The sequence below is a fragment of the Oreochromis aureus genome, linkage group 8 (assembly GCF_013358895.1).
Source record: "Oreochromis aureus strain Israel breed Guangdong linkage group 8, ZZ_aureus, whole genome shotgun sequence".
Taxonomy (NCBI): Eukaryota; Metazoa; Chordata; class Actinopteri; order Cichliformes; family Cichlidae; genus Oreochromis; species Oreochromis aureus.
In genome coordinates, this window is record NC_052949.1 from 18,954,188 (window position 1) to 18,982,149 (window position 27,962).

At 40.6% G+C, this 27,962-nt stretch overlaps 1 protein-coding gene across 1 annotated transcript in view; it reads left to right on the plus strand.

The window, feature by feature from the left end:
• The window catches only part of LOC116319833 (ankyrin repeat and fibronectin type-III domain-containing protein 1), a 155,988-nt gene that overhangs the window by 80,041 nt on the left and 47,985 nt on the right, over positions 1-27,962 (plus strand). The window contains exon 5 of the mRNA XM_031739275.2: positions 14,813-14,853. Coding sequence (XP_031595135.2) covers positions 14,813-14,853 — 41 coding nt within the window. The remainder of the gene's footprint in view (positions 1-14,812; positions 14,854-27,962) is intronic.

Here is a 27,962-nt window from a genome sequence, read left to right on the forward strand (position 1 = left end):
TCTCCCATTTGATCATTTTTTCTTTTTTTTTGTTTAACGCCACGATCCTGCAAGCAATCATAATGCAGTTTGTCTCTGAAGTGGCAACTGGTGGAGCTAAAGGAGGCAAATATTTAGATTCGAAGCTGTCACGGCTGGGTGCTGTTTACAAGAAATGCTGTCATCTCAGATACTCCGACTTGTGAAATCGTTGCGCCAGTCAAAACTGCTGAACGAGCAAATGTGAAATTGTCTGGCTTTTGGGGATGAGCTTTATTACTCGCCGGGCTAAGGAGAAACAGATTCTAATCAATGCCACTCTAATGCAATTGGCTGAAGAGCCAAAACAGCCTAAGCTTGGGCGGCTTTTGGAAAAAACTGGGTATTGAGAGGTTTTGCCTCAGCTGTCTTCTTCTGGTGAGAGAATGGTTGTTAATGGTCGCCTCGCTGACTTGCCAGAAAAAAAGGTGCCAAATGACAGCCACTTACTGGCTAATACACCATGCTGTCAAACTTAGCATCCTTCCTGTGAAACCATTCGCCACAAGAAATGTGAAGCATGAAAGGGTCACTGTGCAGAGCGCTGGTCCTTTCCTCTGGACTCGCCGTTTCTGCCGCTGCGCGATGGAGTCCGCCGCGGTATATTTAGGCGTACGGTTTGGGACAGGAAGAGGGGGAAGCGCTGAGGTTATTTGATTGCTTCATTATGGTCATATATATGGCCATATATTTATGTATACTTTGTTATGTATGTTATTACATGTACACCAGTGAGTGTTTGTTTGTTTGTCTGCGTATGTTTGTGTGTGCACGTCTGTGTGTGTACGTGTGTGTGCGTGTGTGACTCAGTCAAAAAGGCTCAGTGTTTAGACCACCCTGAGAGCTGGGCTGAGTGACAGCATGGGCCTCAAGACTCTTGCAACACACACACACACACACACTCACAAAGGCGCACACACTCCGGCACATACAGTGCTCAAACACACACGTCAGCGAGCTCATTTTTCAACGTGTTTTCTAGTCTATTAATGGTCTCATGACCAAATACATATCGCGCTCCAAAGCAAACATGGTGTATTAAAATTGAATAAATCACTCTGGGGTCAGGAGGGAACACAAACTTACTGCTGTTAGCACTGTGCCACCTAGCAGCATCGCAGCAGATGCTGCCCGTTAGGCTGTGCCTGCAGTTGAAAGCGTAATGCTGGACACCACATTTCTGAATCAGTGATTTTAAAGAAGAAAGCCAGGTTCTTTCCATCTGTGAATTTGAATGATTACATAAATATGACGATGACATGAATGCTAAATGAAAATTAATTGTTAGTTATTTTCAGACCATTTTGACTAAAATTTCCCATTAGTCACCTGTCCTTTCTCTCTTCTGTTCCTTTTTTTTTTGTTTTTTTTTGCATATCAGAGATGGAGGCACGAGTCCAAGTATGCACCACAATGAAGTGCTCTTTTTGCTCACAGTGTGTGTTTAGGCCTCCAGTCAAAATCGGGTCCTGCTGTGATGTTGTCATTCATATCAAAGCCTTTTTTTTTCTTCTTCTTAACAGCTAATTAGTAGCTGTTGGACGTGGTGTCTGTGGGCCGACCCCCTGCTATGTTGAATACAAACACCACATAGACTGGTGATGTCGGAAGGGGGGCGTGTAAATTCATTTTACAATCCAACAACACTGTTAAAGTACATTTAATTAAATGTACAGTGGGAGAAATCATTATTTAAAACCCTCCCTGTGAATTTTCTAATTTTGTAAACTTAGAACTCTCAAATTTTTTACAGTAGTTTCATTTTGATGAGCACTTTCTGCCGAGACCACTTTGGTTCAGTGGTAAACTTAATACGGGCCTGTACATCTGCCTTCTTGAGATTTCAATCCATTACGATGTAGTGGGTTATCAATGGTGTCTGAAGGCAGCTGGGACTGTGGTCATCCCGTGTAGTTTTCGGCTGGTCCACCAACTTTCTCATAGTCATCATCACCCCATAAGGAAAGATCTTGCATTGGAGCTTCAGACTGAGGGCATCAACATGAAACTACTATAAAAATAAGCGACCGTTCATTTCTTTGTGAGCAAATTCACAAATTCAGCAGGGGGTCAAATAATTATTTCTCCCCTTGTCGGTGAAAGCAATGAGTTTTTTTTTCCTTCTATCAAAATCTAAGAAGAGTCTTTTTGTCCACTTACGCAAAGACCACTAAAGAATATGCCTCCTTTGTATTCGCAGTGAGCCTTCAAGTTGGAACACACATATTCAAGAGTATCAGCATGTTTTCATATGTCATGTTTAATGCAGGTGGCACAGTGGTTAGGACTTGTGTCTCATGGCAAAAAGGTTCCAGATTGTCACCTGCTGGCCAGCTGGAGTTCTCCTGTGTGGAGTTTGCATCCTCTGCATAGTCCCTGGATTCTCCAGCTTTCTCCCCCAGTCCAAAGACATGCTTGTTAGATTATCTGATAGTCTCAGATTGGCTGTATGTTTGAACGTGAGTAAGTGTGGCTGTCTGTCTCTATGTGTTAGCCCTGCAATGGACAACCATTCTGATCAGGGTGTACCCCACCTCTCGCCCGGTGATACTTAGTGATAGCCCTCCCCCATGACCATAAACTGGATAGTTAAGAAAATGCTTCCTCCTGATCTTTGCATTGATGATATAAAGTCTTGTGCTCATTATAGAAACTTCCAGCAACCTAAACTGCATTCATTTGTACGCAGTGTAATCTTTCCCACAACTCATCCCATACAGCTTTCATTCATTTACTCTATGTTAGCATGCATGCTTTGACAACGCTCAAATGTCATATCAGATGTAACTAACTAAAATCAAACTTGTCAGGCAAAGTTGCAAGTTGTCCAAATTTCTGTGAGACTTGCTCACAGACTTGCTGTGCCGGTGGTGACTTCAGGACACTGTACCCTCGTAATGCCTTATCCTGTGGATTTCTGAAAGGAAAGTGGAAAAAGGCTGGAAATGTCGATGAACTTACTGGAATAAGTATAGTCCCTGTATATTTACAGTGACAATGACATAGTTAAAGAATCACCAGCTGTCATGGATCTCTGATAACTACAAAGTGTCAAGAGAAAGTTGAGTTAAAAACATTTGATCAGTCAAATCATCCATGATTGCCGTGAAATTACAGTAGAGTTTAGCCTTCTGCTAAGCAGTGAGTGTGTATATTACATCAACCAGTAAAGCTGTACTTAAACTGTCCTGTAATTTTCATCAGTGCATCAATGCTTTACATTATTTTTGATTGATGTGTGACTCAGTCTAAGAAAGAACTAAGAAGAGTTCAGCAGAATTTGCAGTTTGTGGTAGCAGGAAGGGAAGGCAGTAGATACGTTGGCTTGCTGGTTGGCCGGCAGACTGAATAAGGACATCAAAGAGGACGACGCCAGCATTCATGATTAAAAGCAGGGGCCACAGTAATGTCTGGATGGGCCATTTAAAACTAATGAGGGAAAATAAATAGAGCCATTGCCATTGGCATGAGTAAGTGGAATGTGCGAAGTGCATGTGTGTGACCATGCAGTGTGTATTCTGTATATACATACGGATGGATGACAAAGGAAAACTGACTCCACAGTGTTGTGCTGGAATGGGTTGGGTCCTGCTTGTCCCCTTACAACAAAGGGTCATTGCAAATGAATGCAAATTTGTTTGGAGTGATTACGTTTATCCTTTGATGAAGTTTTTCCGTCATAAAGGAAGTGGACTTGTTTGGGATGGCCTTACCACAGTCCATTTGCCACACAGGAGGGTCCCTGAATGGTTTGATAAGTATGAAAATGATGTGAATCATTTGTTAGGGCCTTTGGAGTCACATCTATCATATCTTAGCCAGAAATGAACACAGATAGGAAAAATCGTGACCAGTGTTAGAGCGCACTCTCCGTCTCTATCATTGAGGACCACGTAAGAGTATTTTTCTGTCCCGGTGGCTTCACTAAGACACCGACTGTTTTTTCTTCTTTTCATTTGTCACCCATCTGTGTGAGCAGCAAGGTTTGAAGGACAAGTTTGTGGATGTTAGCGGTCAAATCACAGATGTGACCAAGCGCTTGACTTTGGGCTACAGTTTCTGTGACACGGCTTCCCAACAACTTCAAAGGAATCGTCTAGAATCTGAGACGAAATGCTGACAACTAAGGTCAGCCCGACTGATGCGTGTCATTGCCTGTAAGATCTGTTTTTCACCTCGGAGATGATCCGTGCAGATCGTTATCGTCACAACAGTTTAATCAGAATTGACTCACCCCTTACTGCTGCGCCTGTTTTGCTACTGTGTGTGGTACGCTCGGAGCGACGTAGGCAGGAGGCATTTCGTTTTTGTGAATGAGTCATGGTACTTTGGATCGTTTGTCCTATCTTCATGTTCCTGTGATGCATACAAATCAGAGCACGCGAACAGAGTGAGGCGTATGACAGTAAGTGGAAGTGAAGCACTGATATGGGCACATCAGTGCAGGGAGAATACGTGGGTCCGACAACAAAGCTGGTTCATCAAAGGTGAAGGCTATTGTTACCAGTGTCTACGTCAGGGGTGACGTCAGTGCTCAACGTGTTGCAGGCATTTATTAGTCATCATAATTGGTTGTATTTACTTCCAAGAAGCAAACTAATAACTAGGAACTCCTGCGCTTTGTTCATATTTTTCTTTGATTTGAAAATACTTCGTTTTTCTCCGCTGCTTGTGTTTCTTTGACTGCATTTTTCGCTTTCTTCTACAATAATTTATATTTGCCTTTCTTCTCATTTTCTAATTTGAAGTCCTCTTCGTCTTTGTCTCCTTTTTTTCCCCTTGTTGTCATCATCTTTTCCATGTTCAAAGGCATAGGCACAGGCTGCCGAGCTCCTAAAACAAGCCATAATTTTCTCTGTTGATAATCCAAGTGCTTGGCTGGGTGATAGTACAAAAAAAGCCAACCCATCTTAACGGATTCCAGGCCGCTTTCACAATGTGACTTTTTTTTTTTATTATTACAAGTTGCATTTAGCGTCAGAGTTGAGTTATTTCTCAATGCAGTGCTCTTCCAAGATCTAATGGACAATTATCTATGGAGGAGAAGTTAATGGGTGTCTCATTTCACAAAGTCCTCAGTTATTTATGTCAATGAGCACCATTGTGTGGAAACGTGGCAGACCCGTGCTAACCGCTCGACTTGTTTAGATTTTCTCTATGGAATCCCACACCCATTGTAAGCCAGCAATAACCACAAGACTAATGTGTGTGTGTGTGTCTGCATGTCAGTGTTTGAGTGCTTTTGAATGTGCAAGCTGAGCGTGTGCATATGACAGTGTATAGATCGGTGTAACATAAATGCATGCACATGATGAAAGTGTGTACTGACAGACGAATCTTGATACACGTGCTCATACACACACACACACACACTGGCCACCCCAGTACACACAAACCCATATAAACAGACATCCTGCCTCCCACATACACCACACACACACTCACCACAGACACTTACATAAGCAGAACTGTAGACCTACCACCACATACTCAGACACCCCCCCATCCCCCACCCTCAGCATCTCCCCCCCATACACACACACACACACACACACACACAGTACCAACGACCCACTACCAACATCAACACCATAAGGCTCGGGCTTGATGACATCATGGCCTGGATGACAGCACGTCTTCCAGCCCTATTAGTCTGATTGTAGGTGGCTCCGCCGCAATGATTTATGGGTAAATATCCATAGTCTCTGCTGTGTTGATTTATGAGCCATGTTTTGGTCCCTTTGGTCCCCCGACCACAAGATCTGGGAGGGGGAATCCTATACAAATAATGACATTATAAAACTGGAGACAGTGAGGTAAAAGGGGGAGAAGACCCAGCCTGTCACTCGCTCATCACCCAGCATGGCTGACGTGCTCTGATTGGTCAGTGAAATCAGGAATCACAACGCACATGTGCAACAACAGCAGTGATTTTGCACCATGTCGCCCCATCTGCACATGCGTACCTTTCCAACTAGCTGTCGCTTTTCATCTTTCAGTTCTGTCCATTTGTTCTGCTGTTAATATATCTGCCTGTCCGGTGACATCTGTTTCCCTTCCCTTTTTATTTCTGTCATAGAAGTGTCTGAGTTTTTTAAGAGCCCTAATAATTCTGTCTAACAGCACAGTGGAAAATGATTAGCACAAGAAGGAACACACTCTCCGCATCCTCACCCTTGCATTCGACTGAGTATATTTTTCTTTGTATTTTGTTAACAGCCCTGTAAATTATTTGAACTCTTTTGGTTTATGAGACGCTTGTTTAAACTCCAAAACACCTGTCAAGAAACTGTATTTTTGAACCATCTTCTGGGTATAATGAGACCAAAAATTCTGACCTATTTTTCTCAGCTTTACCACACATTGCTTCTCTTTCCTGTCTGACAATTTCGATCTAAGTTGTTTCCTTTCGTTTTAAACTCAACCTCTTTTTCACCTTCTTGACCTTTTTTTTTTTTTTCCCCCTAGCCAAACGCAATGTGTAGGAGGCTCCCGGCTGCTAATGGACTGGGAGCCTCTAATTAGGTTGTGCTTTGTTGCCATAGCATGCAGAATTTTTATCCTCCGAATCTGCCAACTGATCGCGCACAAAAAAGCACAGCAGTTACAGCTCTACATGTCCTAAAAGTCACAGCTTGGCTAATTTGAAGGCCAATTATTGGTTGTTGGACACAGCGTTGGACATGAAACTGTTTGTGCATTTTTATTTATGTGGCACTGTGAAATGTTCCAAGTGATAAAGCTGCGGTAATGAATGTCTTTCTACTTTCTCTACACAGATTAGAGTGCTTTTATCACTCCATCAGCAGCAAATATATCGTACAGCAAATCAAATCAACTTTTAAACACACATTTCAACATATCCAGCAGAAATACTCCAAATTTAGGTCTGACTAATTACTATTTGTCGTATTTTCTTTAAACTGTCACTGGGAGGCTTGCGGGGGCATGGAGTGTGTCGCGAAGCCAGCTGTCACACTTTCTCCCACAAGGTTGCACAGGAGTGATTTACTAAAGGGCTACCAGGAACCCACTGAGAGCCCTTAAAGGATGTTGCTAAATGTGAGTTTGGAGGTGTACAAGTATGACAGCGAGAGGTGTGCGCATTTGCATTCGCGTGTATTGTGTGTGTGAGATATTGTTAGAAAAGCTTCACTTGACTGGCAGGTGTTTGGACAACCTGCTACGGCCCCCTCAGTGGTGCGAGCGGGTTGCTTGCCTCTCCTCTAGTCTCAGAGGCTGAAATTGGCAGGTGTTTTTTTTTGGGGGGGAGTAAAACAAGATGGGGTGGAGGGGGTGGAGGGACACAATGGGAAATGGAAGGATAAAAAAAGAAAGTATGACAGTATTTCCTGCGTGGCCTTTCAGAACATTGCCAATATGGTTGACTTTTCCAACAGCTATGAGTAATGTTCACTATTCAGCTCGGGTGGCAGAGTGCTTACAGTGCTCACCTAGACAATGAGGTGGCAGAGATTTGTGTGTGCCCACAGCCACAGGCACTGAAAACACACAGTGAGTCAGAGTACACCATGCACACACGCACATATATGCTCTGTCTCCTACATTTACATTTATATGGCGTTTAATTTCGCTCATGAGTGAGGCAAACAATAAAAATTCTCACGAGCAAATATTATTTCGCATGAGCAAGGATTTACTGCCGCTTGCACAACCCTCGCACACATGTAGAGCTTAGCAGCCAAGTTCACAAGTTTTCTGCTGGGTGAATGCGAAAGGCCATGCAGGGTCTGTAACCAAGTCCACTCTCTTTGAAGGTATAGTGTGGTTGCACAAATTGGGGGTGGGAAAACTCACCCCCTTTGTGTTATCCTGTCATACATGATCTCATATTTGTTATGATGCATTTATCTTAAAGCTAGAATTATTAATGAGAGTGTGCATCTGGAATTAGAAGTGTAATTACAGCCAAAGTGTGGGTAAACAAGCTGCTCAAGCAGAAATGTCTTAGAATTTCCCAGAGAATCCTCCAGCTTTTGACAATTGTTCATGATCAGTAATCCACAGGTAGCTGTCGCTTAATGGTTCACAAGAAACAACAAAAGAAAAAGTCCAAACTGATATCTAATCTTTAAGACCGAAAGCGATATTTGATGATTTAAAAATGCGTGCTTGTGGCGTTCCAACAGGTTAATTTGCAGAGTGCCCTCTAGTGGTCAAACTATATATCATCGACATTCATAACATAGTTGAAGGGTGTTTCTCCTGTCCTTTTATTACTCTTTGAATTTTTGTAAATATAGATAGCTCAGCAAATGGCTAAAAGTAGTCTGATAATATGGGCCAACTGATACTCTCAATGGATAATTTGGGATATATCCATCAATTTTTCTACCACTCAACCATTCAGGGTTGCATGGGGCCTGGAATTTGCCCCAGACCGGGTGCAGGATGGGTACAGCCAATTCTGAATCACAAATTAACTTAGCATGGATGTCATTGTACACGGTCCACAACAAGCCACCAGGTTTGAACCCAGGACTTTGTTGCTATGAAGAAACAGTACTGAGCCACTGAACCATCTTGTCCTCAAGTCCCCATCTTCCAAAATGATTTCAAACTTTTGTAGCTAAAGTTGTAAATCAATGATGTATGACCATTATGGTATTAAAAGTAACCATTCATTGGTTTCTGCCTCCAAACTGTCTAAAGTCAGACTGAGGTTTATCCCATCCAACACTCACCAAGCAAAACATCTTGTGAGCCTGGTTGGTGCTTTACACATTCATCCAGCCTATTTTGCAAATAGCGGTGAATAACACTTACATGTACCTTTACGTACATACAAAAACTTAACCAAAACAGCTAAGGACAATGTAGATTTTATTACTGTACTGATTTATATCAACATCAACCAGAGATAAGTCTTAAGCATGGTGGTGGCGTTTGCTATAATATTTTGTTTAGACATGCAGGTTTCCATGTCTCTAAAGCCATTTCCATGCAAGCTCTTTGGACAATGTTGAGTTTAAGACATAGCAGGAAATGGTCTACTTCCAAGTGATTGGTCCAAGGGACCTGCCTGGAGGAGCCCAGCACACATGATGCCCGCTTGCTCGCTGTGACTCCATTGGGTTATTATCTTCGCCATTCTCGCATCAGTGCAAATTAGTGCCACGGGCAATCACTTTGTATTTTGTACCAGAGAGCTGGTAAAGATTCCATCAGACGTCTGTTCTCACATTCACCCACATCCGGTGGGTAATTTCTGCAAGTTCAGGCCTGTAATGCATGTTTAAAGATGGCTAAATAGTCTTGAACAATTCCTTTGAACTCTGGGTCAAGAAGTCACCACTGTGTGTCCTGCAGACGTCATACATGATGCATTGCCAGACACATTTCCCCCCAAAATCTGAAGAAAAAAACAAAAATCTAATCTAACAACAGAAGAACTTCATTATTATTTAAGGAATACTATATATGTTCTTTCAGAGAATAACCTACATCTGTAATAGAGATGAAACAAATAACTTAATATTTGAGTTATACATGCTTTTCTGTAGTCCTGCTGGCTACTGTGAGTGACTTACAATTGATTCTTTAGAATAAAAGCCAAAGGACTCATCTTAAATCAATAATGATAATGTAACAGTGATGACACACAGTAAATGAGGCTTTCTGGTTAGTGGGGTTCGGTGAGTTGCTAGAGTGTCATTCCTGCAGGGATTGCCTTGAGAATATTACAAGCCAGTAAGTTCAGTGTGAGTCAGTGGCATGTGGGAAACACCAGTTATTAGTTTAAGCAATAAAGGAAGTGGTGATTCTCAACCCTGACTCAGAAACATTGTCTTTTTAGTTATATTATTAATCATGTGTAGTGGTGAGAAACTACGATCGATAGATTGATAGATTGATTAAAAGACAGGTCCTTTTTTTTTTGTTAACAAGGCGGGACAGTAGCACCACACTGCGATAGAGATAGGCTAGATAACATATTGCAAACAGAAAAACAATTGATTTAAATAGTTTATCAGCTTTAGAAACCTGTGTACTTCAAAAGCAAGATTTATGGGGGGGTTGGGGTAAAGTACTCAGACAGATAACAAACTATTTGCTGTTGACTTGAGCTCTCAGTTGTTCTTTCAAACATCACTGCAGTGCTGTATGAATAGAACAATGTCTTAATAAAACAGAAAAAAAGGGTGAGGAAATGTGCACACAGGAATTCTCTAAAATCCGTTGTCCATGTAGAGTATTTACAGCAAATCCTCTGAGTGTGCTGCAGCTCCAGGTTGCACTCAGTGGCCCCTAAAAGAAAACAAGGAAGTGCACCTGCTATGTGAGATCTCCTCTCCTTGTGCATATCTCTCAACTACCTCCCCTCCTGCAAATCGTCCATCCTTCTCTTTAGGCTACGCTGTGTCATGAGCATTTACCCCCCAACCACCACCACCTATTCTCTCACTCTTCCCCCCACCCTCCTCTTCCGTCCTCCCCTTCACACTGTGTGCCGAATTGGAGAAGCTTATCGCCTAGCAACTACAATTAAAGTACAACAAGTCAGTGGTGGTAGCAGCCACCACTGGAGCAAGCTTCGCAAACCTTACGTGTGACCAAAAGCTTCAGACGGCAAGACAGGAAAACAGAGAGAGTTGAACAGCGAGGGGGAGAAACAGAGCTAAAGAGTTGAAGTTGAACAGGTGAACGGCAATCGGAGTCGGCGCAGTGAGGACCTCGGGTTTGGGAAACAAGTGAGAAGCAACACAGGGAGAGTGGGAATAGCGTTCTCCGACTGGGTTTACTGGGTTGGACTCAGCAGGTATGTCAGTATCTGTGTGTGTGTGTGTTTGGGAATAGTGCATATAGATTTTGGAAATATAGTTTGCCAGCTCCTTGTGCATTTTTACTTAATGTGTAGTTCATGTTTCATTCTTTTTTTCTTTTGCTAATGAGGAAATATTTAGAGATAAACATGTCTGTGCTTTTGAGACATTTAGAATATGGTGTGAATGTGATTTACCAGCAGAAACCAGGGGGTGCTGGGTAATGTAAAGGTATGTGCTCACACACCTTCCTATTCAAACACGCTGCTGAGATATTGATTTTTTTTTTTTAACTGGTTGCTTGTTTTGTATTTATTGCTATCCTGGCCACTCCGTGTGGTCTCTTTCTTATCAGTAATTACAGCACCTTTATGCACAGCTGACAGGAAAAGCCAGATGAATTTCTTCCATACATTCCAGAAATAGTCAGCAGTTGTCAGGTGCATGCTGCTCCTGTTGATGTAGGCTGAAGGTTTGGTAAAGGAGTGGTGATTATAACTCATCAGTCTGTATTTTACCTCAGCTGACTGCTGGTGATGCTTTCTGTGGCTACAGGGAGAAAGAGGTGAGCAGGTGCAGACTGAGCGACTCATTGTTTGACTGATTTTATTTGTTCGTTTTTTTCTTATGCTAAATTTCAGGTACTTAAAGTAAAACTAATGAGCAGCCAAGTTGAAACAATAAAAGTGCAATAGGGACATTGAACGGATGCTGTAATGCCTCAAATACGAGGGATGATCCTTCTCTTACTTTCAGTGTGCTTGAACATTGATTTGAAGATTTAAAAGTGGCAATCTAATGTTAAAAAATAGGAATATGAGTACAAAATACTAATATCGTGTAATGCTGTAGTGATATTCGTGTGCAGACAATTTAGCTGCGAGTCATTAATGTTCTAAGGTTCTAAAATAGCCCTCCTTCACCCCCTGCAGAGCTGTCTTTCCAATGATGCACACCCACCTGCCCTCATCCCTCTTGGGAGAGTGGTACTACCTGAAGGCACTGTGGGCGAGCTGGCAGGTGAAAGGTTAATCACTCCATGTGGCGTATCCTGTCCCCTCCAGGAGGATGAAACTTGTATGCAAACATGTATGCACAGAGAATTCAGAGGCTGGTCAAAATGTCACAGCAGTGAGCACATAAAAGCACGCACACTCATATCCACACACTCTGAGCGCCAGAGTAGAAAAGTCACTGGCTGGTCAAAATGTCAGCTCACACTGCTCACATAAAAGCACACACTCGCACACACACACACTCAAAAAAGAAAGAGAAAAGCACTTCTCTCTGATGTTCAGGTTGAGATTAAAGGGAAGGGGAAGCTTTTTTCAAACGTTTGCATCTTTTTGAGCTTCACAAAGCAAACTGATTGTTTGTGTTGTTTGCATTTAAGACAATTTAGATAAAATGTAAAATCACCACCTTTATTCTTCAGCACAGCCTGAACTTTTCTAGCTTTCTTTTAATATCTCTAAGTAGTCTTCAGGAATAGTTCTCCAGGCTTCTTTCTTTTCTGTTCTGTGTCAAGATGATCTCACACTGCTTCAATAATGTGAAGGTCCGGGCTCTGGCGAGGCCAATCCATGACTGATAGTGTTTGTGTTGCATTAGGGGTGTGTTTGGAATCATTGTAATGCTGAAAAATGAAGCCGGTGCTAATCAGACACTCACAGATTGTATTGCAGGGTCGATTGCTGGTTCGAACCAAAAATATCAGATTTGGATTAAATGAGTTTTTGTTCGATATGGAATATGTGAACCTTTTCTCCCTCTATCCTGTCCTTAAAAATGTCTTCTTAACAGCCATCTTTACACTGAGACTATTTCTGATGAGGCTTCGGCTAATAGTAGATAGCTCAACTGAAGGGCCAGATCTCTCAGGTTTCTGTGTGGATTTTATTCCCTATTTTATAATAGCATGACTTTCGGATACTGTTTATCTGCTGTAAATAGTTTTTCAGGCCTGCCACTTCTTCTATTGTCCTCCAGTTTTCATCTTTTTATCTTTTTATGCCAAGATACATCAAGCTTTCAGCTTAAAGTTTCTTCAGAATAACCTTGTTGGGCAAAAATACTGTTTTATGGCTGTCAGACTCTGTTATTGAGTTTGTCTAGATTTAACAAAAGAAATTAGAAATTTGTTCTTTGCTAAGTTGTCTGTTATGTGTGGACACAACACTTATTTGTCCCTTCGATTGGGTGCTTTTTTATGCCCAGGTCAATGTTAAGTGGATTACCAAACAGTAAGTCCTGAGAAAATGGTCAGGTACAAGGACCAGACTGAAAATGAGTGAAAAAAAAGCCAAATTTCAAAGAAAATCTTTGGTAAAACTTCAAAAAGCCTAGAGAGCTGTTGCTCTCTAGGCTTAAGAAATTGCAAGAAATTGCAAGAAAGTCTGGCTCTTTAAAAGCAAAACATAAAGAACTGACAAATGTCTCAAGATGCACAGTTCTTCCTATAGGTGACCTTACACACTTAGTCTTTTAGTTCAAACTTGACTTGAGTTCACTGAGTTTCCATTGTCTGTGGTATCTATAGTAACTACAGTGCCGTAGGAAACAGGTGATGTCACCTGTTCACAAGTGAAATTGATCCACTGATTTCAGATAGATTTGTTTTGGAAATGATAGATTTTGTATCAGACAATGTTCTTAAGAATGTTAGCGTGAGCCTTGTACCCATTATGTTTAATATTGTAGTGTATTAACCTGCTAGCATTATCTTTAAGTGGATCTTGGATATTAGAGCAATTTTAAAGCTCATGGTCTTCAGCAATGTAATACATTGAGGGGTTTTTTTAAATTCCCAGAAGACAGAAACATTTCCTCGTACTCCCCTGTGATTATACCACAGAGAATAGATGGGTCAAATTTAAATGCAGTGGGTTTAAGTGTGTTGACTGACAGTATTTGTTCGCTCGACTCGCTCAGGGCGTTCAGATTCTCCACTTTTTTCTCCACAGTGCTTTTAACATTTAAAGAGTCCAGATTAGTATCTTTCCCAAAGGTAAATATGCAAAATAGCAACAAAATTTCACTCCAACATTGTCTACAGCCTAAGGCCAGTTGTTTGTGTTTGTGTGCCGGTATTTCTGTGTATGCGCTGTCTCAGCATGCATCTCCTTTGAGTGCAATACACCTCAGAAGGATGCAGACAGCAGGGTTTATAGACGTGCGCTATAGATGTGTTTTGTGTCATTGTGTGTGGCTTTGCCACAGGGATACATTCAAACATCCCCCGTTGAGGCGAGCCGGCGGGGTGTATTCGTTTTGCCCTTGGAGTTTCTAAACTCGGTTGACTTCATCATCGGGAAAATGGCTTTTAAACTCGCTCCCTCTACGTCTATTCTCCCTCGCTTCCTTTAAAACGACCGTGCGCGCCACCTTGCACGCAGACGCCACGGTTTGATGAATGCTTGCAAATAAAGCAAATCCATGGGAAAAGTGTTTGTAATTTTATCCAGAGAGCTTATTGTTTTTCATCGGAGGCTAGGTCGTTACCGACGTAATTGGTGCTTACTGGATGTTGATGATCATTTGATTGGCGTTGCCTAGAAGGTAGTTGGATCACTTCAAGTCTAATAATCGAAACTCAGTTAAGAGAACAGAAAAGATAGCTCAGCCCGTGATTTGATTGGGAATAACTAACTTACTGATGCTTTGGTTGAGAACAGTATGTTACTGCTGATTTTTAAGCTTTTTTAAACTAATAATATTTATTAATTAATTGTTAATTCCTACTGTATTATTACTGCTATTACCAGAAAGTCTCAGCTGTTGAGCAGCTGGTTGCCAACTTTGCACTGAGCTCTTTTTGATGTAGCCCTTTGAGCCTCCATTGAGACAAAACTCCACTAATGTAACAAATCAGTCTTGAAGTTTATTAGGTTTAGAACCTCTGAACCATCCCATTGTTTCACAGCATGTATGGGAGACTTCTCTCTGAATCCTTAAAGACGGGAAATCCTTGACAGCATTTCTGATCTCTCTTTCTTTTCAATTATTTCCAGAGTCTGGGCTCAGCTGACCGAAAGGAGAATCAGAATAAGAAGTAAGTCCCTTCATTTACTTCACCTTTACCTGTCTGCACACCATTCCCTCACATCCTTGTGTTACAGATTTCACTTCCTAGATTTAGTTCTTGAAATCAGCACTACTGGTTTGGACACGTGTAACCACGAGCGCACATTCTGCCGTATGCTGCCGTAAAAATAGAACTTGGTACAATGTGTTACATAACTGACTGTGTCTTAATTCCCAGGTGTGGTAAGAACAACATTAGGCAGCTGAGTTTTTACTTGTTTAAGGTAATCGACGTTACTAGACAGTTTCATCAGATTCATTAAGGTGCCAGTAAATTCCTTCATGACTGTGCGTGACCAGTAATCCATTCCACAACAATATTAATTCTCAGTCACTCCAGTTTTTCAGTGTTGAACTCTTTGGATTTTCCAGAATTTAAAGAGGGACAAAAAAAATTTGCTAAATAAATGTAATTTACGAGAAGGAGAAGATCAGACTACATCAACTGTAGAGCTTTATGTCATGTTTATGTTTATCAGCCACAGGTTCTGCACATATTAGCATGCATCGAATGCAATCACTTCTATGTATCTATGCATTTGCCAATGCATACACCTTCACATAGAAACACATATGTTTATGCACTTATGAAGTAAGATATGAAACACATAAATATCAGTCAGTATTTGATAAAGAAGTCATTTTTTATGATGTCTTCTCAAATATGTCTTCTACATTTTTTAGGCTATTTTTTCAATAAATGATACTTTCGTATCATATTTTCCACTTCAGTAGATCTTGAGGTGTGATTTAATTCATTATAGATGTAATGCATACTGTTTGTCATATCTGGTGTTTGTTACATGCCGGTTGTGCCGGCGCTGTGAGCACTCAGTGTGCCGGAGTTGGAGGCATCTGTTGCCAGGAGACAAGCAGCTGTATTCAAGAGACTCATCAGCATGGCCATCGCTGGATGTCAAGTGACAGAAGTCTGGCCTAGGCTACGGGAAAGAGAGCTGATTGATTTCTACTCTACCGCACACTGATTTATGACAAACAAGCGAATAAGCGGAAGTGATGATAGAGCAGAGTACACGGGGAACATCATGGGCACAGAAATCAACATCATGAAACACATGTTTCTCATGTAAAACGGATCATTAACCTGAGGCACAAACGATAACAGACGTTCATTCTGTCTCAAAAAAGAAATGTATGCATGTGTATTTGCTTGTCTGTGTTGCTGAGTATGTGCTCTTTAATGTCAAACCTGCATTATGTTTTCCTCCACCGTATTAACGATCATTTCATGTTTTCTGCCTTCTCTTTTCTGCTTCCCATTGTGAATGTGAACATTAGTGTACAAAGGCGCTACCATTAAGCTACAGTCAGGCTTGAAATATCTTAAAACCTCTTTTTATATAGTTAATTAAACACCATAAAGGACCACGTGAGCAGTCATCTCATGTAGATCTTTTGCTAATGTTCTTTTGATTTGCCGTGCTTGTGAAGGGAAACTTATTGATGTTGCATCACTCAAAACTTCTTTTTATGTGCTTTAGCTGGTAATCGCTGCATCATTTACAAGTGATTGAGAACCCTTCTGCAAAGCTTAATACCAGATGTACCAAAATGTCTCACATTACATTAATTTTTATATCTGCTTTCCACAAACTCTGAGGCATGGAGATTTCTGCCCAAAGCAGAAAAAAAAGAAAGTAGTAGAAGTATATTTACTGGCCAATTAGCTGTTATTGCTTTGGTTATTTGCCTTTTCTGTTTTTGGCATTGAAATTGCCAACCATATTAATTGGTTTAGGTCTTGTCCGCACATACGCAGGTATTCGTCTTGTGGTGTTAGAGTTGTGTGCCTTATTTGGTATCTGATTTTGCACTATGTTGTTGTTTGTAGGCTTCTTATTGTCCAATAAGCTTTGTGAAAGCTTGTACTATATATAGTTTTCAAAAATTTGGTTTTATGTAACTTGTCTCTGCCACTCGTGCTGTACACAGATACGAGTTGTGGCGTCATAGAGGCTGGGAGACACTTTGGTCCCTTCATGGTGAGAAGAATTTAGAGAGAATTTGATTAGATTAATTCTTCATGGGAGCACGTCATGCAATTGTTCTCATATGTAGGTGATGTAGGAATAACTTAAGATGAAAAGAGAAAAGGGGAAACTAATTCACAAACTATGTGTCTGTGACGTTTTGTTTGGAAAAAAAACTTTGCTTAAATAGTTAAAAAAATACTTGAAACATTTTTATCTTGAGGCTTTTTTTGCTTATATTAAAAGCTTTAATGGAAATGTTGCTTTTTACTGGAGGAGATATATATACACTTCAGAGTGAAACACTTAACAGGTCATGATTTCAATGATCTCACGATCCACCGCAGTGTGCCCTACATACTGTAAAGACCTCGGCCGTCACGTCTTTCCATTCCCCCTTTTAGCATTAGTTGGAAAAAGAAAAGCAAAAAACATAACGAGCAAACTCAGAGTCCACAGATATAGAGTGAATATCCACCGCACAACTCAATCTCATCTCCCAAAGCAATCCAAAGCAAATTCTAGCAGAAACACAATAAGGCATGAGGGTTCCCGCTGACTGACCGACGTGAAACACATTCCTTCATTTTTCCAGGGTTTTTTTCTTTTCACCTCATTCTTTTTTTTCTTTTTTTCAGGTTTCTAAAATCCCCAAGTAAATACATACTGAGGATTATTTACAATAGTGGTAATGGTGGTAAGAGTGGGAGCTAACTCAGCGGGCTGGAGGAGACTGCTGCTGGCTGACTGTCTGAGCTCGGGACTATTTGTACAGTTGATCCAGTGCGAATATGTGCGCGCACATGTTTTGCCTGCGTGTTTGTACCTACAGTATTTATCCAGTGTTGTTTCATTACATGAAGAGGGCGCGCTGTTAGCAGAATTTACACTACTGCGTGTTTGCGTGTTGTATTTGATGTGGTTTGGCTGCAGTGAGGTTGGGTTGTTTGAGAACTTCCCAACAGCAGGCTGCCAGGCCAAAGAATGGAGCGGGGAGAGACAGCCATTGTTGTTGGTAAAGCATCGAGGCTGTAATTGTGTGTTTGCATGTAGGTGAGTGTGCAAAGTAAAGAAAGAGAAAAAAAATGCGAAGGGAGAGCATGATTTAGAGTACTTGAACATTGCTGTTCTACGGAGCAGAGCCTTTTCCATTCTAACTTTCAATACAAAAGCATGCACTCACATAAAAACACTCCATCCCCGCAACCACACCAGCTAAGGGAGTTCTTAGGGAAAATTTCTTTCTGTCATGTTGCACAACAAGGCCTTTACCAAACCTCTCCAACCAGTATTGAAACCACACATCAAAATTTGATCAGCTTTCCCAAAAACATCTCAACACTTTAGATTCTCATAGTTTGCTGGCTTACAACTGCAACAATCATTTCAGGATTAAGCTTTTTTTTCTTCTTCTTCTTTGCTACAAATAGGCCAACGCAGCGTTTTAACTCTGATCACAAATATAAGGTCACTCAAAGACCATCAAGGTTTTTTTTCCCTCTCAACAGGCGACTTCTGGATTAATTAAGAAACCAAACCGAACTGTATTTCTTACGTTTCTGTTTTCCTATTATGGAAGAATTTCCCTTTGTTGACCTATGACTGAAGGAAAGTAGGATGAAATCCACTTCTCCATCTCACCCCTCCCCAGAATGGAAACCATGGTGACCATGATGAAAGCCCCTGTTTTCAGGAATGCCTCATAATTTAGCTGCTGACAAGAAGTAATGTTTTTAGACCAGTTAAGTATTTAAAAGACATTAAAAACCTTCTCAATGACAGTAATTTGAGTTCCCATGAGTGCATGGGTATGCAAAATACTGTAGGACTTGCATAATTATCCTCAAATTGTGACAGTTTTTTAAAATGGCACTCTAGTTTGTGATCTACGTGTAAAGTACTGTGCAAATGTCTTCAACCACCCCACCCTCCATGTTTTTACATTTTGCATTGAAGGAAGCAGACTTTTAAGTATATTTTTAAGTGGCCTTGAGCAACAGTTCTCCAGGCTTCCTGAAGCTCTGTCAGAGTTTTTCTTTGGACATTGGCTGCTTTTTCACTCATTGTCACTCATTTTCTGTCATGATTTATGTCGTTCGAGGACCCAGAGAGGCAGAGCTCCAACAACAAAAGGCAAGTCGTTTATTTAGGCTGTAGCAAGGTCCAGTAAACTAAATAGCAGAACTCCACAGCAAGTCCAAAAGCAAGGCAACAGCATCCGCATGAGATCACAGAGGGGAAACACACGGGGTAAGATTACAGACAAATCGACAAAAGACAAGGGGAGACAGGACAGTTTATACATGGAAGGCTAAATGATGAGTGGAATCAGCTGTGAGAAATGAGACATGTGAGAATAATCACAAAAAGGTAAGACAATGAGACAGAAGGGAAGTAAAACTAAAGCCAAAACACAGGAAGCGGAGGACTACCAAAGTGTAGCAGGAACAACAACAGAAAGGGGAAACCCAGAGGGGAATAATATCTGCGCGAATGTTAAACATTAAGTAGATCAACATGACAAGGAGTAAATGCTTATGATGCTCAGGAATGAATAAAAATCAAAATATAAACCATAAATAACCCTAAGAATCGAAACACGAGGATTAACATGGGGACCATGATATGGTCTATGTGCCTGACCATTTTCAGAGGAAAGCTGTTTTTTTGTTAAGCTACTTTACGCTGACCTATGAATCATTCAAGCATAAAAGAACAATCAGCTCATGGTATGAATCAGTGTTGTGTCTACATATAACAGACAAAGAGCTCATTTTAAATTGTGTCTTTGGGTGCTTTGTTGCTGCCTGTCACAAAAACACATAATTTCTTCCCATTTCTTTAGATCAATATTTGAAAAATACCACACATAACACAGGTCGAATGGGACAAATTTGTATTTTAGCACCTACAAGGTGATTCCCAAAGAGCTGTTAGCTGAAAACTTGGCATATCTTGGTATGGTGTGCTTAAAAAAAACAGATGAACAGTATCCAAAAGGCACATCCTTAGGAAATAATGTGTCAGTCATATCCAATAAAGACCTGACACAGGATCTGAGAGATCCAAATGGCCCGAGGGGACCGTCTACTGTTTGCTGAAGCCTCATCAGAAATGGTCTCTGATGAAAAAGCCCTTCTTATGGAAGTGAGACAGGAAGAAAAGACTGAGGTATGCAAAATTAGTGGCAACAGGTGGAGAGATGAATCCACATTTGAATTTTTTGGTTCAAATCATCATCATTGTCATTGTTATGTATGGAGGAGGTCAGTAGAGAGGTACAACGGAGTGTGTCTAAAACCATTTGTGAACACATTGGAGGCTTTGTTATGGTTTAGAGCTTATTTCAGCCAGTGGCGGTGGCAGTCTTCATTTTGCACCATGCAATAACATCTAAATGGTCTCCATCAGTCATGGATTAGTCTCCCCAAAGACCGGAGCTCAACATTATCGAAGCAGTGTGGGATTATCTTAACAGAGAACAGAACAAAAGGCAGCCAGCATCCAAAGAAGAGCTTTGAATGTTCTTCAAGAACCCTGGAGAACTATTCCTGAAATGCCTTAAATAAACGTCAAGAAAGCTTAAATACGAGATTTCAATCTGTGTTGCAGAATAAAAGTAGCTGTACTAAAATTTTCCACCCCGACTGCACAAATACAGCCAAAATGATCAATGTGATTACGATTATTCGTCACAATAATTCACTGATTTTAGTGAAAAAAAAAAACAGTTTCACATACAAAATACTAATTTCACATCTTCCTGTATCTACAAATCTTTGCATCAGAACAAATGAGGGGTCCTACTCATGTAGCGCAGTTTTCTACATTCCTCTAAATTAAAAGCGGTTTGCAGTCAAATAAAGGTGTTTATTCATCAGACCTAAATGCATATTCTAGAAACAAAAAATAGTCCTTCACACCATCCGTTGTACACGCGTGATGTTCAAGGTTTGTCTAGTCGTAGATGTTAATATGCATATTTTCCCAGCTTCTGTATCTAGCTCTTGCTACAGTGTGTTAACTATTTACCAGATATAAAACTAAATAAATATATTTAGTAAGTGGGGACTGGAGGAAAAAGTAACTTTGGTAAATTTTGCCTAAATATTTAATCTTTGGTTCTCACAAGTATAGAATTGCTATAAACACACAAACACATGTCTCTCCCTCTTCGAGGTTTCCTTATCCCTTCCAGCATAAATAATCCTCTCAGTCTGCTGGCTCAACCCTGATTGGAATCTCGACGCCATGCTCAATTGTGGGTGGATAGGGAAAAGTGGGATGCCGTGAGCTTGTGTGTCAGTGTTAGGCCTTAAACATGATACTAGCGGGGTGTCCATCTCCAGCAGGCTAGGCCTAGAAATCTTCAATTTACTGTAATTTGTAAAGACACCAAGTCTGGAATACATAGACACTCTGTATATTCACGCTTTTCCAAACCCTCACTTAATTAGTCAACTAGTCAGACATGAGGCTCTGCAGACCCGCAGCAGTGCTCCAGTACTGAATGTAACAGCACAGGGGGTTAAGATACAGGCTCCACAAAGTTTTATCAGCTTTTCTGTGTCTCACAGGAGGCCAGCTGGACTATTATGTGGAGTTTTATATGAAGATTAAGAGGATAATTGTAAGATTCTGTGCAGTATTATTAGTGGGTCATGTAAACTGATGAGGGTGGCGTCAGTAATGAGGCTTACAGGTTATAAATCAGATGAAACCAGCTGCTGAGACATGTAAATATTATTATGGTACTGTATGTATTTCCTTGATTGTGTCTCACTAATGACTGACTGGGTCAGTGCCTTGGCTCACGCTGGATTCGGGACACCTGTAACTGGCACAGATATCTGGGGTATTATGAGGTTCGGCTGAGTGTTACCATGTCTACCCAACGTGATAGCCGTTTAGCCCAGATCAGTTTCCCCCAAATTATATTCACAATTATCTCATCCCACCTAACCGAGTGCGGGTGGAAAGTGAAAACTGTCTGTGGTACTGTTTGCTTTGCCCGTCCTTTCTCAGTGGCATGGTATTCCAACTACAGACTCTAATAATTTGCTGGCTTCCATGTGCTTGTCAGCTCAACTCAACATTAATTCTACTGCAAATCCATCATCTGTATATCTGGCTGTGTTGAGTCAGCCTTATGCCACACATCAAACAGAGAGGGGGGACACAGAGGGAATGGTATCAAACCCAACACCACAGGGAGCCAACCGAAGTGAAAAGCAGCGCTGGATTCCTCCCTCATTTTTGTCTCCCTGACGAGTTCTGTATGTGCCGACTCTGCGGAAAACAGGAGCGAGAGAGCAAAGTAATAAAAGAGAGACGTTTGAAAGAAGAAGAAGAAGAAGATGAAACGATGACTGTGACTCAGAGATGTGCAAATGAAGGAATGGAGGGAAAAAAGCCAAGATGGAAATATCTCTGTTTATCGCAGTGGGTGGATGGGCAGCATATGAGAAGATGCACGTAGGACGATAACAGAGTCCCTTCCTTTGGCACCTAGCGTTGTGATTAGATCATTAGGATTTATTTGTCAAGGCAGTGAACTGACTCCTAAAGGCCTCCTCTCTCCTTTGGACCATGTGGGTGCTCGAAGAATTATGCTTCCAAACAGCATATTGCTGTTTTGACTTGCTTGTATAATTCTGACGCATTTATTTAGACAGTTTTACGATGACAAAGAAAAGCCATCCAAATTGTATCAGGTAATATTCAAAAAGTTTCTGTGTTATTGCTTCTTATTTATTGACCATCGCAGCTACCAATGGTTGAACATTACACTCAGACAATATAACCAAAGGGAAAGCTTGTTAGCTTGAAGAAATATCAGTATTTTATTGGTGAGACTTCAGTCCAAGTGAAATAAAAGCAGCCCCGACCATGTTAGAGAGACATGCACACAGACTTGGGTTTGGATGGGGATGGTGAGTGGAATACAAGGCGTTCTTTGAGCACATTTTAATTAGCAATGTTCATAGCTTGGCTGTGTTCTTTTATGATTGGACCACTGAAAGCCTTTTTGTTTGCCTAATGAAACACATTGAGGGGTACGTTCATCAATTAAACTGTGTTTGTGTACGTGTACGCACTCACTTATGAGCATTTGAGCTTGCATGCACTTCTTTTGCCTGTATCTCTTGTACTGGTGGGGGGGGGGGCTACATTCTTTTTTGGCGTATTAGTGTTCCATTGGCAGGGATAAGAAGCCATAGCGGGAGACACAGATGAAAGCAATCCTAGCGCTTTGTTTTCCCTACTTTCCAAAATAGTTGTTTTAGGTAGGGAGCCATTGCCCATAATTGCTCCAACAGGGTCAGGTATTTGTCTGTCATGCTCATGATTTACTGTAGTGTCTGTGCCTTAGTAATCTGACATAAGATCAGTGGTTAAGGGCAGCCTAACCTCAGACAGACCACATAGATTGTGTAATGCATAGCATTCTGCTGGTTTCAATGGGATCCCTTTATAAACACATCTCACACAAAACCCTCTTTATGATTTGAGAAGCTATGCAGAGCATGATTGTCACAATATTTCCCAAATCAGATCTATCAAATATGTAAATAAAACGTGTGGTATTATTCGGAAATGGACGGATACAAAAAAACAGTATTTAACAATAATCTTACCAGAGACATTACACGGATGGAAACATTTCAACAGATTTAAGGACAAAAAAGGTCTGTGGAAGAACTCCTAATGGCAAAAATGGCACCAAAGAGTCGATCAACACCTGAAGCAGGAAATATGTGAGACAGTGCCATTGTTGCGTTGATAGATTGGTGCAAGGGCACAGGCTTATGATAGTAAAAATGTAAGCTTTCTGGGCTTAGCATATCCATAGCATGGGATGAGGCAGATTGAGTTGATAAGTTGAATAAAATTACTTTGATAACCTTAAGTCACCAAATTTTTTTGGTGGGGGATATTGTATCGCTTCCTGATGTGGTGCAGTTATTGATAAACTGAGCTTATTTTGGCTTCTCCCTTCTTCACAAGGGGTTGCAACAGCAGATGGATGTGCATATTTGATTTGGCACAAGCTTTTACACCGGATGACCTTCCTACCGCAGCCCTTCCAGGGATTTCAGCCTCCTTCTGGTCTTGAACCGGGATTTTTTTGCATGTTAGGCAAATGTATTGACCATGTGTTCAAACATGTTGGCGCTATTAATGAATTCACCCCTAATTTGACTTTCTAGAGTGGCGACTTAATGCCTCATCAAGGTGCTGCTTATCAAGTGAATAAGGGTAAATTGAACTGACCTGCAGGCAAAGCTCAAAAAGAGGGAAAGCAGAACAGAGAACTAATTTGTTGTACTGATATATCACTGAAGATATACATCCACTAAGACCACAGTGCGGTTTATAAATTTGAGCATTTTTAGAGTTATTTTTTCTTATGTACCACCAGTTATTGCCTTGCAATGTGTCAGTTATTGGGACTTTAAAGTTATGGCATGCTTCTTTTTTATTTAGATAGGGTACAGGCAAGAGATTTCTAGAAGGAGTTTGATTTTACATTCTTTAGAGGATTCAGATATGTTATGTAAAATCTAAAATTCCAATAAAAAAACAGTAAATGTTTTCTGTTGGGGATTTTTGTGTAACTTTCAGCCAACCAGCTTGGGAACTTGGTCAATCAGGTTTGTTTATGTTTATTAATAATTTATAAAGATGTATTTTTAACCTTTAAAAGTAATAAAATAGGTTAATATTGTCTGCACTGTAACCCTACAGTGTTAAACACATTTAAGCTGCATTGTTTTTTAGAATTCCATACAGTCTTAACTCTGCTCTCGAATAGTGGGTTACTGAGGCTGTGAGCGGGGGTCAAAGTGCACCGTCTGTAGCTTTGTGTACTGTGAGTGAGAACAATTAGTTCTTTAGCAGAGCTTCTGCACATGAATACCTCTGAACGGTTAATTGCTGCCATGGCAACAGAACAAGAGCTGAAAAGTGGCATTAGGTGAGTTGTTTGCAAGAAAGCAATCTGTCGCAGTGACACTATGAATGTGTGTGTAACGGCTGGAGGTGTGCATGTAATCGCAGGTCAACATTTTCTCAGTATCATCACACAAGCCATTCAGTGCTGACAAAAGCACTTTTGTGCTACAGGATTGGGAAAACTTACTGGCGAGTGCATAATCACATTGGAGTGAGCCAGTGGTAGGCTTTCAAATAGGAGGAATATATTTTTGGAATGGTTGTCACTGTTGTAGTTATTGGGATTTTTGTGATAAAAGCAGTTGGGAATGCAGACAAACTGGGAGACTGGACTTTTAGTTCCAACAATGTCGCTTCTTAAAAGAGTTTTCTTTGCTCCTATTGGTAGCTGCTTCATCTCAAAATTGAGATTTCTTTAATCAGATTGCATCGCCAATGTTTTTTTCCACCTGTAATCACTAAAAATCACTTAATTTTATTGAGATCACATCACCAGCAGCTACGTACTGTAGCTGCTAGTTTCTTCCTATGTACAGGTAGCCACTTGAGGCCAAGATCTGTACTATCTTAGTAAAAAATGCTAACATTAGCAAGTTAATGCTTAAAGAACCACCAAGACTAGAATTTTGTCAGCATTTCAGCTTTAAAATTCTCTATATGTAAGCAGTTTAAATAGAAAACTGGTGTTGGTCATGCGTGCAACGTTATTACGGTTCATTCTGTATCGAGTATCTGGATTTTATAGAAATCCATCACATAGCTGTTGAAACATTTCGGGCCCATACTGAGCTAGAGAGAAAGCAACAGGATAACTGAAAGTGATTAGAACACAATGTCTTCGAGCTATGCATGGCTGTACAAAAATTAATGCCAATCCGTCAATATGGGAACCACATGCCATTAGGACTCATCCTCAGGGTAAGGATATCTATAGTGAAGCTTAAAACAATCCATCCGGTAGTTGGCAAGAGATTTCATTAAAATGCAAGAATTTGAACCTAATGTTTTGTGCTAGAAGAAAAGTCAGGGGATTACCAAATTCTTTAGGCTTTATCTTCTCATAACCACAAGTCTCTTTACATTTTCGAGGCTATCCGTCAAACAGTTGTTGAGATGCTTCAACAACTGTCTGGTAAAGACTCTAATCCCGGAAGGCTTTGGAAAAAGTGAAGGAGGGCATAGATTTCTGGACTTTTAACTGTATTTTCATAAGATTTACAACTTTTCCTACTGATAATTTCCTGATAACTGATGACCTCCTCTGTGGAATTTAAAAAAAACCTTGCTGAATTACAGAACAGTCTGGGCAATGAGCTACCAGAACATTTTTAATGCACTGATTTCTTACACGTTAACCCCAAAGAATCATGCTGACAGATTTCTTTAATTTACCAGCACAGCATTTCTTTACCATGTATAAAAACTGAGATGTATTTTACAATAAGAGAAAAAGACAACTTCACTGGTTTGACCCACTTAAAATCAAAGGGGGCCGCATGTGGTCTACAAAACTGATTTTGACACCCCTTCATTGCAAGTAAAAGATATAAACTAAAACAGTATATATGGGTTGGTATGTATAAAGATAAAATGGATTCCTCCACCTTCACCTGCTGCAAAACAGATTCACATAAAATCTAAAAATAATAATGAAAGAATTCATATAAATATACATATATGGGTGCAATCAGAGACAACAATGGAAAAGAAAGCATCCACTGCAGGGGATCCTGTCAGCGCACACATGGTTTTTGCTCAGTGAGTGTTCTGTATCCATGCTTTATGGAGGCTGAAATAACTCAGTTAGCTCCTCCAAGCAGTTTTTTTGTTCCGTGCGTGTCATTAGACAAGTTTTGAATGAGTTCTGATCAAAGTTTGTCGGGGTGTAGAGTGGAGTCATGTTAACAATCCACTAATATTCGGCTCATGTCCAAGAAGTTCTTCAAAGTCGACTTAGTGCTTTATTGGTTAAAACTGACAAAAAGCCTTAAAAACTAGAAACTATGATTCTTACAATTGCGGTGCATATTGTCAACATATAGAAAGTACTGTATAAAGATTTTTAAAATGTCACATTTGACCTCTGACCTTTCCTTCAAGGTAAATTATCACTTTGATCTGACGGTCAAAGTTCTTAAATTGCTGTATAGAGCTATTAAAACAGTTTCTTATTGCCATGTTATTTTATTATCACTTTTTTATGTACATTACAGTCACAGGTTATAACTTTTTGAATACACAAGAGTTTGAATGCATGTACGATGTTCCTGAATAACTTTTTTAAAATAAAAGAAGCATTTAAACAGATTTACTAAACAATTAAATGAATGCTACACATGGGCTATATACACAGAAATCAAATAATAGTTGTGCTAAAAGTGAAAAAATAACAAAAACCTGCACTTTGCACTTGTTCGTACTGCACTACAGAACAACTTAAAAGTAAATTCTGCCCAAAGAATGAGCTGCTTTGGTGGAGTGCTTCTTGTTTTTGTGTGTTGTTACGGAGAACAAGCAAAAGAGGACTGACACAGGTATGACGACATTCAGAAGTTTTCAAAGAGGACAGGGCAGCTCAGCAAGTGCATTTGCGTCATCTCGTTCCTTCGTCTGCATTTTGATAGATTAAAAATGTCATCGGTTGTGTGTGGATAACTCACCCTCCTCCAGTGTCAATTCTGTAATGAAAAATGATCAATCAAATCATTGATTTTTCAAACTGTAATCAACACCAGGAAAATGAAAGAGAAAATGTGATTCTGATGAGAGTATAATCGACCGGGATATCCTGGGCCTCCAAGGGGATTGCGTCATCGCAGTATGCCTTCTGTGGTGATGTTATCAGGGACAGCTGCATGGGGTGGAGCCAGCATTGACGCTCTCAGGGAGCCAAGGGGCAGCCAGTTGCCAGCAGATCCCCCTCCACTCAGACCCACCTGCTTCACATGTGCAGTTTTCCTCTAAACCCCTCAAAGGGATTCCCTGAGACCTCTTCTGTGTCCACTGGTCCCCGTGTCTTTGAAGTCATGATCCTATGTGTTTTCATGGCATTGAAGTTTTTATCCTACGGTCAGTACATGTCATGCGTTTGATCCAAAGGTTTGTTTGAAGTTTTTACACTGAATTCTTT